General features: G+C 53.1%; 1 protein-coding gene across 5 annotated transcripts in view; it reads left to right on the top strand.

Moving 5' to 3' along the window:
* arfip2 (ADP ribosylation factor interacting protein 2) overlaps nt 1–5,230 on the top strand; it is a 36,278-nt gene extending 31,048 nt beyond the window's left edge. For all 5 annotated transcript variants that reach the window (XM_031897456.1, XM_031897457.1, XM_031897458.1 and 2 more), the window contains 3 exons: nt 836–993; nt 1,174–1,348; nt 4,328–5,230. In XM_031897456.1, coding sequence (XP_031753316.1) covers nt 836–993; nt 1,174–1,348; nt 4,328–4,483 — 489 coding nt within the window. In that variant the 3' untranslated portion in view covers nt 4,484–5,230. The remainder of the gene's footprint in view (nt 1–835; nt 994–1,173; nt 1,349–4,327) is intronic.
* Nucleotides 5,231–12,510: the final 7,280 nt, after the last annotated feature.

The following is a 12,510-nucleotide window of genomic DNA, read 5'->3' as shown; positions in this document are numbered from 1 at the left end:
CCCTGTGTGATAGGAACCCCGATACTGTGTGTGTGTGATATTAAAGGGGAAATATCCCTCCCCTGTGTGATAGGAACCCTGATACTGTGTCTGTGTGATATTAAAGGGGAAATATCCCTCCCCCCCTGTGTGATAGGAACCCTGATACTGTGTCTGTGTGATATTAAAGGGGAAATATCCCTCCCCCCCTGTGTGATAGGAACCCCGATACTGTGTGTGTGTGATATTAAAGGGGAAATATCCCTCCCCTGTGTGATAGGAACCCCGATACTGTGTCTGTGTGATATTAAAGGGGAAATATCCCTCCCCTGTGTGATAGGAACCCCGATACTGTGTCTGTGTGATATTAAAGGGGAAATATCCCTCCCCTGTGTGATAGGAACCCCGATACTGTGTCTGTGTGATATTAAAGGGGAAATATCCCTCCCCTGTGTGATAGGAACCCCGATACTGTGTCTGTGTGATATTAAAGGGGAAATATCCCTCCCCTGTGTGATAGGAACCCCGATACTGTGTGTGTGTGATATTAAAGGGGAAATATCCCTCCCCTGTGTGATAGGAACCCCGATACTGTGTGATATTAAAGGGGAAATATTCCTCCCCTGTGGGACATGGGCTCAGTCAGTTGGGGGGGGGGGGGTAAGTAGATATAAATATACAGGTATTATTGTTACACACAGAGCTGATCCCTCAGATTGATAGGAACCCCGATACTGTGTGTGTGTGTGTGATATTAAAGGGGAAATATCCCTCCCCCATGAAGTCTCCAGTTGGTCCCTTCCCACACTGAGAGCCCCCCCCTCTGAGTGGTTTCCTTTAACCCTTACAATGACAGGAGGAGTTTGGGTACAACGCTGAGACCCAGAAGCTGCTGTGTAAGAACGGGGAGACGCTCCTCGGGGCGGTCAATTTCTTTGTGTCCAGCATCAACACTCTCATTAATAAAACCATGGAGGACACACTCATGACTGTCAAACAGTACGAGACTGCGCGGTGAGTAGCACTGTCACATGACCGCCCTTGTGCATCACTATTGTGTGAGTGTGTGAGTGTGTGTGAGTGTGTGTGTGTGTGTGTGTGAGTGTGTGAGTGTGTGAGTGTGTGAGTGTGTGAGTATCTGAGTGTATGTGAGTGTGTGAGTGTGAGTAACGGTGCCGTACCTTCCGGTTCCAGGCTGGAGTTTGACGCTTACCGGGCCGACCTGGAGGAGCTGAGTCTGGGCCCGCGGGACGCGGCCACTCTGTGCCGTATGGAGACCGCGCAGCAGAACTTCCAGTCGCACCGCGTCAAATACGAGAAACTGAGGGGGGACGTCACTATCAAACTGCGCTTCCTACAGGAGAACAAGGTGGGAACTTCTCTGCCCCCAACCCGCCCATCCCGCAGCCCCAAGTGAGTGGGCACAGACTATAGGGGCAGTGGCTGTATGGGTACCAGCGAGAGGGCACAGACTGTATCAGTACCAGCGAGAGGGCACAGACTATAGGGGCAGTGGCTGTATCGGTACCAGCGAGAGGGCACAGACTATAGGGGCAGTGGCTGTATCGGTACCAGCGAGAGGGCACAGACTATAGGGGCACAGACTGTATCGGTACCAGCGAGAGGGCACAGACTATAGGGGCACAGACTGTATCGGTACCAGCGAGAGGGCACAGACTATAGGGGCACAGACTGTATCAGTACCAGCGAGAGGGCACAGACTATAGGGGCAGCGGCTGTATCGGTACCAGCGAGAGGGCACAGACTATAGGGGCACAGACTGTATCGGTACCAGCGAGAGGGCACAGACTATAGGGGCACAGACTGTATCGGTACCAGCGAGAGGGCACAGACTATAGGGGCACAGACTGTATCGGTACCAGCGAGAGGGCACAGACTATAGGGGCACCGGCTGTATCAGTACCAGCGAGAGGGCACAGACTATAGGGGCAGCAGCTGTATGGGTACCAGTGAGAGGGCACAGACTATAGGGGCAGTGGCTGTATGGGTACCAGTGAGAGGGCACAGACTGTATCAGTACCAGCGAGAGGGCACAGACTATAGGGGCACCGGCTGTATCGGTACCAGCGAGAGGGCACAGGCTATAGGGGCAGTGACTGTATCGGTACCAGCGAGAGGGCACAGACTATAGGGGCACAGACTGTATCGGTACCAGTGAGAGGGCACAGACTATAGGGGCACAGACTGTATCGGTACCAGCGAGAGGGCACAGACTATAGGGGCAGCAGCTGTATCGGTCCCAGCGAGAGGGCACAGACTATAGGGGCACAGACTGTATTGGTACCAGCGAGAGGGCACAGACTGTATCGGTACCAGCGAGAGGGCACAGACTGTATCGGTACCAGCGAGAGGGCACAGACTGTATCGGTACCAGCGAGAGGGCACAGACTGTATCGGTACCAGCGAGAGGGCACAGACTGTATCGGTACCAGCGAGAGGGCACAGACTGTATCGGTACCAGCGAGAGGGCACAGACTATAGGGGCACAGACTGTATCGGTACCAGCGAGAGGGCCACAGACTGTATCGGTACCAGCGAGAGGGCACAGACTGTATCGGTACCAGCGAGAGGGCACAGACTGTATCGGTACCAGCGAGAGGGCACAGACTGTATCGGTACCAGCGAGAGGGCACAGACTGTATCGGTACCAGCGAGAGGGCACAGACTGTATCGGTACCAGCGAGAGGGCACAGACTGTATCGGTACCAGCGAGAGGGCACAGACTATAGGGGCACAGACTGTATCGGTACCAGCGAGAGGGCACAGACTGTATCGGTACCAGCGAGAGGGCACAGACTATAGGGGCACAGACTGTATCGGTACCAGCGAGAGGGCACAGACTGTATCGGTACCAGCGAGAGGGCACAGACTGTATCGGTACCAGCGAGAGGGCACAGACTGTATCGGTACCAGCGAGAGGGCACAGACTGTATCGGTACCAGCGAGAGGGCACAGACTGTATCGGTACCAGCGAGAGGGCACAGACTGTATCGGTACCAGCGAGAGGGCACAGACTATAGGGGCACAGACTGTATCGGTACCAGCGAGAGGGCACAGACTGTATCGGTACCAGCGAGAGGGCACAGACTATAGGGGCACAGACTGTATCGGTACCAGCGAGAGGGCACAGACTATAGGGGCACCGGCTGTATCAGTACCAGCGAGAGGGCACAGACTATAGGGGCAGCAGCTGTATGGGTACCAGTGAGAGGGCACAGACTGTATCAGTACCAGCGAGAGGGCACAGACTATAGGGGCACCGGCTGTATCGGTACCAGCGAGAGGGCACAGGCTATAGGGGCAGTGACTGTATCGGTACCAGCGAGAGGGCACAGACTATAGGGGCACAGACTGTATCGGTACCAGTGAGAGGGCACAGACTATAGGGGCACAGACTGTATCGGTACCAGCGAGAGGGCACAGACTATAGGGGCACAGACTGTATCGGTACCAGCGAGAGGGCACAGACTATAGGGGCAGCAGCTGTATCGGTCCCAGCGAGAGGGCACAGACTATAGGGGCACAGACTGTATTGGTACCAGCGAGAGGGCACAGACTGTATCGGTACCAGCGAGAGGGCACAGACTGTATCGGTACCAGCGAGAGGGCACAGACTGTATCGGTACCAGCGAGAGGGCACAGACTGTATCGGTACCAGCGAGAGGGCACAGACTGTATCGGTACCAGCGAGAGGGCACAGACTATAGGGGCACAGACTGTATCGGTACCAGCGAGAGGGCACAGACTGTATCGGTACCAGCGAGAGGGCACAGACTATAGGGGCACAGACTGTATCGGTACCAGCGAGAGGGCACAGACTATAGGGGCACAGACTGTATCGGTACCAGCGAGAGGGCACAGACTATAGGGGCACAGACTGTATCGGTACCAGCGAGAGGGCACAGACTATAGGGGCACAGACTGTGTCGGTACCAGCGAGAGGGCACAGACTGTATCGGTACCAGCGAGAGGGCACAGACTATAGGGGCACAGACTGTATCGGTACCCAGCGAGAGGGCACAGACTGTATCGGTACCAGTGAGAGGGCACAGACTGTATCGGTACCAGCGAGAGGGCACAGACTGTATCGGTACCAGCGAGAGGGCACAGACTATAGGGGCACAGACTGTATCGGTACCAGTGAGAGGGCACAGACTGTATCGGTACCAGCGAGAGGGCACAGACTGTATCGGTACCAGCGAGAGGGCACAGACTATAGGGGCACAGACTGTATCGGTACCAGCGAGAGGGCACAGACTGTGTCGGTACCAGCGAGAGGGCACAGACTGTCGGTACCAGGAAGGTTCTGACCCGTTTCTCCCCGCAGGTGAAGGTGATGCGCAAGCAGCTGCTGCTGTTCCATAACGCCATCTCCTCGTACTTCGCTGGGAATCAGCAGCAGCTGGAGGCCTCCCTGCAACAGTTCAACATCAAGCTGAGCAGTCGGGGCAGCGACAAGCCCTCCTGGCTGGAGGAACAGTGACCGGGGCAGCGGGAGGGGTGTCTATTTATATGTCTGGGGGGGGGGGCGTGTTTGTACATACGTGTGTGTGTGGGACACTCCGTACATGTGTCTGGCCTTCAGTGAGTCTGGGGAGTGCATGTATCTGGGCCTGTGAGGGAGACTCGGTGAGTGTGGGCATGTGAGTGAGACTCAGTGTGGGCATGTGAGTGAGACTCATGAGTGTGGGCATGTAAGGGAGACTCGGTGAGTGTGGGCATGTGAGTGAGACTCGTGAGTGTGGGCATGTAAGGGAGACTCGGTGAGTGTGGGCATGTGAGTGAGACTCGTGAGTGTGGGCATGTAAGGGAGACTCGGTGAGTGTGGGCATGTGAGTGAGACTCGTGAGTGTGGGCATGTAAGGGAGACTCGGTGAGTGTGGGCATGTGAGTGAGACTCAGTGTGGGCATGTGAGTGAGACTCGTGAGTGTGGGCATGTAAGGGAGACTCGGTGAGTGTGGGCATGTGAGTGAGGCTCGTGAGTGTGGGCATGTAAAGGAGACTCGGTGAGTGGGCTTGTGAGGGAGTTCAGTGAGTGGGCATGTGAGTCTCTGTACAAATGCCTGAGTATGAGTGGGAGTAGGTTCCATATCTACTTTCTTCCTGCCCCGCCCCAACCCTAAAGCTCCTCCTGTTCTATATCTACTTGCTTCCTGCCCCACCCCCAACCCTAAAGCTCCTCCTGTTCCATATCTACTTGCTTCCTGCCCCGCCCCCAACCCTAAAGCTCCTCCTGTTCCATATCTACTTGCTTCCTGCCCCACCCCCAACCCTAAAGCTCCTCCTGTTCCATATCTACTTGCTTCCTTCCCCTCCCCCAACCCTAAAGCTCCTCCTGTTCCATATCTACTTGCTTCCTTCCCCTCCCCCAACCCTAAAGCTCCTCCTGTTCCATATCTACTTGCTTCCTGCCCGCCCCCAACCCTAAAGCTCCTCCTGTTCCATATCTACTTGCTTCCTGCCCCACCCCCAACCCTAAAGCTCCTCCTGTTCCATATCTACTTTCTTCCTGCCCCACCCCCAACCCTAAAGCTCCTCCTGTTCCATATCTACTTTCTTCCTGCCCCGCACCCAACCCTAAAGCTCCTCCTGTTCCATATCTACTTGCTTCCTTCCCCTCCCCCAACCCTAAAGCTCCTCCTGTTTCATATCTACTTGCTTCCTTCCCCTCCCCCAACCCTAAAGCTCCTCCTGTTCCATATCTACTTGCTTCCTGCCCCGCCCCCAACCCTAAAGCTCCTCCTGTTCCATATCTACTTGCTTCCTTCCCCTCCCCCAACCCTAAAGCTCCTCCTGTTCCATATCTACTTGCTTCCTTCCCCTCCCCCAACCCTAAAGCTCCTCCTGTTCCATATCTACTTCCTTCCCCGCCCCCAACCCTAAAGCGCCTCCTGTTCCATATCTACTTGCTTCCTTCCCCGCCCCCAACCCTAAAGCTCCTCCTGTTCCATATCTACTTGCTTCCTTCCCCGCCCCCAACCCTAAAGCTCCTCCTGTTTCATATCTACTTTCTTCCTGCCCCGCCCCCAACCCTAAAGCTCCTCCTTTTGCATATCTACTTGCTTCCTGCCCCACCCCCAACCCTAAAGCTCCTCCTGTTCCATATCTACTTGCTTCCTGCCCCGCCCCAACCCTAAAGCTCCTCCTTTTGCATATCTACTTGCTTCCTGCCCCACCCCCAACCCTAAAGCTCCTCCTGTTCCATATCTACTTGCTTCCTGCCCCGCCCCCAACCCTAAAGCTCCTCCTGTTCCATATCTACTTGCTTCCTGCCCCGCCCCCAACCCTAAAGCTCCTCCTGTTCCATATCTACTTGCTTCCTGCCCCGCCCCCAACCCTAAAGCTCCTCCTTTTGCATATCTACTTGCTTCCTGCCCCACCCCCAACCCTAAAGCTCCTCCTGTTCCATATCTACTTTCTTCCTGCCCCGCACCCAACCCTAAAGCTCCTCCTGTTCCATATCTACTTGCTTCCTTCCCCTCCCCCAACCCTAAAGCTCCTCCTGTTCCATATCTACTTGCTTCCTTCCCCTCCCCCAACCCTAAAGCGCCTCCTGTTCCATATCTACTTGCTTCCTGCCCCGCCCCCAACCCTAAAGCGCCTCCTGTTTCATATCTACTTTCTTCCTGCCCCGCCCCCAACCCTAAAGCTCCTCCTTTTGCATATCTACTTGCTTCCTGCCCCACCCCCAACCCTAAAGCTCCTCCTGTTCCATATCTACTTGCTTCCTGCCCCGCCCCAACCCTAAAGCTCCTCCTTTTGCATATCTACTTGCTTCCTGCCCCACCCCCAACCCTAAAGCTCCTCCTGTTCCATATCTACTTGCTTCCTGCCCCGCCCCCAACCCTAAAGCTCCTCCTGTTCCATATCTACTTGCTTCCTTCCCCGCCCCCAACCCTAAAGCTCCTCCTGTTTCATATCTACTTTCTTCCTGCCCCGCCCCCAACCCTAAAGCTCCTCCTTTTTGCATATCTACTTGCTTCCTGCCCCACCCCCAACCCTAAAGCTCCTCCTGTTCCATATCTACTTGCTTCCTGCCCCGCCCCAACCCTAAAGCTCCTCCTTTTGCATATCTACTTGCTTCCTGCCCCACCCCCAACCCTAAAGCTCCTCCTGTTCCATATCTACTTGCTTCCTGCCCCGCCCCCAACCCTAAAGCTCCTCCTGTTCCATATCTACTTGCTTCCTGCCCCGCCCCCAACCCTAAAGCTCCTCCTGTTCCATATCTACTTGCTTCCTGCCCCGCCCCCAACCCTAAAGCTCCTCCTTTTGCATATCTACTTGCTTCCTGCCCCACCCCCAACCCTAAAGCTCCTCCTGTTCCATATCTACTTGCTTCCTGCCCCACCCCCAACCCTAAAGCTCCTACTGTTCCATATCTACTTTCTTCCTGCCCCGCACCCAACCCTAAAGCTCCTCCTGTTCCATATCTACTTGCTTCCTTCCCCTCCCCCAACCCTAAAGCTCCTCCTGTTCCATATCTACTTGCTTCCTTCCCCTCCCCCAACCCTAAAGCGCCTCCTGTTCCATATCTACTTGCTTCCTGCCCCGCCCCCAACCCTAAAGCGCCTCCTGTTTCATATCTACTTTCTTCCTGCCCCGCCCCCAACCCTAAAGCTCCTCCTTTTGCATATCTACTTGCTTCCTGCCCCACCCCCAACCCTAAAGCTCCTCCTGTTCCATATCTACTTGCTTCCTGCCCCGCCCCAACCCTAAAGCTCCTCCTTTTGCATATCTACTTGCTTCCTGCCCCACCCCCAACCCTAAAGCTCCTCCTTTTGCATATCTACTTGCTTCCTGCCCCACCCCCAACCCTAAAGCTCCTCCTGTTCCATATCTACTTGCTTCCTGCCCCACCCCCAACCCTAAAGCTCCTCCTGTTCCATATCTACTTGCTTCCTGCCCCGCCCCCAACCCTCCTCCTGTTTCATAGTCCTAGCATTATACACCGGGGTAAATAGAGTTCCATGGGTTTCCAGGACCCTCCCTCCCCCCCCAGGCTGGTGTATGGCGGCTGTGGGCAGTACTTACCCCCCACTCAGTGCTTGATATTACAGTGAGGGCAAATCCTTTCCTGCTGGGCCCTTATTGTCCGTGCCGGTACCTGGAGTTGAACTTGGAAACCCCGCAGACAATCGAGAAGAATTCTGTAGCTCCTCCCACCCTCCATGCCGGCCTAGTAAGCCTGGCCCCTCCCTAGAGAGCTTGTTGGCTTCTCCGTTGCACTCCGTGAATATTTGGGGGCCAGTTGGAATTATTGGGGCTGAGAGGGCCTGGGGCGTTGGTGCCGGGGCAGCCAATGGAATCCCACGGAAGGGTCCGTGTTCCTGCCCGGGCTCAGCCATGACTGGGCGCTGCTTGTTCTGAAAGGGAAGAAGTGATTGGAGGAATTCAGGGGCCAATTAGACTCAATAAAACAAAATGAATGTATTTGCCCTGACCTGCTATTTATTTGTGCCCCGTGCAACCGTGCGCTTTCCCTCTAGGCACAAACCCCATCGGTATTATTATTATTACCGTGTATTTATATATAGCGCCGGCGTATCCCGCAGCGTTGTACAGTACCAATAACCCAGAGCAATCCCCAGAAGAGCTTACAATCTAAAAGAAGAAGAGGTTGAGACAGAAGGAGAAGGTCTGGATTGCAGTGGGCTTGCCTAAACAAAGCCCCGCCCAGTCTGTTGTATAATTTGCCCCCCCCCCAACAGCATTACTGGCCCTTTAAGAACAAACGGTAATTCCACAGCTTGGTCTTACTTGCCCTTTGACTGCCCCCACAAAGTGTGTGAGTGTGTGTATATGTGAGGGAGTGTGAGTGTATGTGAATGGCCAGAGGGAGTGTGTATGTGAGTGTGAGCACACGTGTGTGAGGCCAGTGATATACTGTATGTGTGAGTGTGAGCGCACCTGAGGCCAGTGATACACTGTGTGTGTGTGTGTATGTATGTGAGTGTGAGTGAGGCCAGTGATACACTGTGTGTGTGTGTGTATGTATGTTAGTGTGAGTGAGGCCAGTGATACACTGTGTGTGTGTACGTGTGTGTGTATGTATGTGAGTGTGAGCGCACCTGAGGCCAGTGATACACTGTGTGTGTGTGTGTGTATGTGAGTGTGAGTGAGGCCAGTGATACACTGTGTGTGTGTGTGTATGTATGTGAGTGTGAGTGAGGCCAGTGATACACTGTGTGTGTGTGTGTATGTATGTGAGTGTGAGTGAGGCCAGTGATACACTGTGTGTGTGTACGTGTGTGTGTATGTATGTGAGTGTGAGTGAGGCCAGTGATACACTGTGTGTGTGTGTATGTATGTTAGTGTGAGTGAGGCCAGTGATGCACTGTGCGTGTGAATGTGAGTGCACGTGAGGCCAGTGATACACTGTGTGTGAGTGCACGTGAGGCCAGTGATACACTGTGTGTATGTGAATGTGAGTGCACGTGAGGCCAGTGATACACTGTGTGTGAGTGTGAGTGCACGTGAGGCCAGTGATACACTGTGTGTGAGTGTGAGTGCACGTGAGGCCAGTGATACACTGTGTGTGAGTGTGAGTGCACGTGAGGCCAGTGATACACTGTGTGTGAGTCCCGTGGGGGTAATAGGATTATGTTGTGGGTAACGAGGAGGGAGGCGGAGTAATGTAGTTGATGATTAGGGAGAGTTAATTTGGGATCGTCAGTAATTAGTCGCTCTAATCCCTTCCCTTCCTGCTAATTATCATCATTCGCCTCCTCTGGGAGTCACTTCCACGCGCTTCCTACTCCTAGCAGTTTTATAGAGAGCATTCCACAGCTTTGGGGCATTTCTCTCCATGTACAGAGAGGCCTCTGCTGCCCCCTGTGGTGGGGTTAGGGCAATAAAGGTGGGGTTAGGGTTAGGCTCCTCCCCATTGCTTATTTATTGATTATTACAAACAAAGGAACGAGGCTCCCCGGTGTGTGTGTGTGAAGTTCCCGTGCATTGTGACACACACAGCCATCCTGATTGGAGGATAAATAGGGTGTGGCTGAATGTTCTGGAAAATCCTGTTCTTTAATTATTCACTAATTGGTGGAATAACATTGTGTGTGTGTGTTGCCAAGTGCAGCACTCCTTGTGTGTATGTGTAATGCTTTGTGTTTATATTGTGTGTAACACTCCTTGGGGGCTTGTGGTGGCGGCAAACACTCCGAGTGTGCACATTGCATTGTGGGAATGTGCGATGGTGTTACACTGCCACGTGTTTGTGTCGTTTGTGTGGGAACACTCCACTGAGCACTGGTACCGGGCAGTGTGTAACTCTGTGTTTGTGCACGGGGCAGTGTGTAACTCTGTGTTTGTGCACGGGGCAGTGTGTAACTCTGTGTTTGTGCACGGGGCAGTGTGTAACTCTGTGTTTGTGCACGGGGCAGTGTGTAACTCTGTGTTTGTGCACGGGGCAGTGTGTAACTCTGTGTTTGTGCACGGGGCAGTGTGTAACTCTGTGTTTGTGCACGGGGCAGTGTGTAACTCTGTGTTTGTGCACGGGGCAGTGTGTAACTCTGTGTTTGTGCACGGGGCAGTGTGTAACTCTGTGTTTGTGCACGGGGCAGTGTGTAACTCTGTGTTTGTGCACGGGGCAGTGTGTAACTCTGTGTTTGTGCACGGGGCAGTGTGTAACTCTGTGTTTGTGCACGGGGCAGTGTGTAACTCTGTGTTTGTGCACGGGGCAGTGTGTAACTCTGTGTTTGTGCACGGGGCAGTGTGTAACTCTGTGTTTGTGCACGGGGCAGTGTGTAACTCTGTGTTTGTGCGCGGGTACCGGGAGTAGCTGCTGTGCGAGTGCATAAGGACACTACTTGCCACGTATGGACGAGAAGCGCTAGAACTTTATGAAAATATCTGTCTTTAGGGAACACTACAGTGCCCCAGAATAATGCCCCAGGGAGTGTTGGGTAGGAACCGTGGCACTGCCAACAAGGGGCCCTAACAGGTCCCAGGGAATGAGGGAAGAACATTCGGTCACCCCGGGGGAGACCTACAAGGGACCACACTCACTAGAGCGTTGGCGAAGTTTATCCGTACTTACCTTGTACTCACTGGAAACATCCGTTGGCATGACCTGCGGGGCAGTTCTCCTTGGGGCAGATTTGGCTGGTTCTGCAAGGGTCTGGGCAGTAGAACTGCGGTACTGTTGGGCAGAGAAAGGACTGGACTCAATGAGAGGATCTGGATTCTCACTGGTGGAGGATGGAGGGAGATCGTCCTGTGTCCTGTTGTACTGAAGGAAAGACTGGGGGTGGGGCATCACATGGGGTAAAGAGCATCTGATTATGGAAATATTTCATTAAATTGATGAAACCGTAAATAAATGAATCCTGTACGATGCCCGGAATGAGATGTTTGGGCAGGGTGAGCCCGTTGGAAGGAGTCATGAACAGTAGGGGGAGTCCTGCTGGCTTCTAACCACCCTCACCATTTCCTCTTCCTGCGAAATCCCCCAAGTCTGACAGGGGATCATGGGAATGTGGAGATGCACGCCTAGGTTTGGTCACGGCCCCACTTGGGTATGATCGTCAGATTGCAGTTTGTCTACACTTCTTGGCCAATGGGTATGTTCTAAAGATACTGAGGAACCAGAACTTCCAAGGTAACAATTCAACTGCCATCTACTCAGGCACAAATCTTAATGGAAATGGCACCAACATCAACCTAGTGCTGCACTCGTACAGCTGCTGCAAACAAAGCCGGGTTTATGGACTGTCCTAGGAGGAAATAAAATACGGGTGGGGGTACCAAAGTGAAGAGTAACCGTGGGCAGATAGGGAGAAATGTTACAAGAGAAGTAATTCAGAGAATAAGAAAACACACAATAGATAAAAAGGCTATAGAAAAACAGGCTGAAGACAAGCCTTGGAAGGTCTATAAGGCAGAGTCCGGAGAAGACAATTGGTAGAGGGGCTATAGATAAAAACACGGACAGAAGACAAGCCTTGGCAGGTCTATAACGCAGAGCCAGGAGAAGACAGTTGGTAGAAGGGCTATAGATAAAAAAATGCACAGAAGACAAGTGATAGAAGGTCTGTAGGACAGAGACATGAGAAGACAGTTTGTAGAAGGGCTATAGAAAAACATGGACAGAAGACAAACTATAGAAGGTCTGTAGGACAGAGCCAGGAGAAGACAATTGGCGGAAGGGCTATAGAAAAACACGGACAGAAGACAAACTATAGAAGGTCTGTAGCACAGAGCCAGGTGAAGACAGTTGGTAGAAGGGCTATAAATAAGAACAGACAGAAGACAAGTGATAGAAGGTCTGTAGGGCAGAGACATGAGAAGACAGTTGGTAGAAGGGCTATAGAAAAACATGGACAGAAGACAAACTATAGAAGGTCTGTAGGACAGAGCCAGGAGAAGACAATTGGTAGAAGGGCTATAGATAAAAACAGACAGAAGACAAGTGATAGAAGGTCTATAGGGCAGAGTCGGGAGAAGACAATTGGTGGAAGGGCTATAGAAAAACAAGGAAATCAGAGAAAATGGAGGGCAGTGTGGGC

The sequence above is a fragment of the Xenopus tropicalis genome, chromosome 2, assembly GCF_000004195.4.
Source record: "Xenopus tropicalis strain Nigerian chromosome 2, UCB_Xtro_10.0, whole genome shotgun sequence".
Lineage (NCBI taxonomy): Eukaryota > Metazoa > Chordata > Amphibia > Anura > Pipidae > Xenopus > Xenopus tropicalis.
This window is presented reverse-complemented; position numbering and strand designations above follow the sequence as displayed.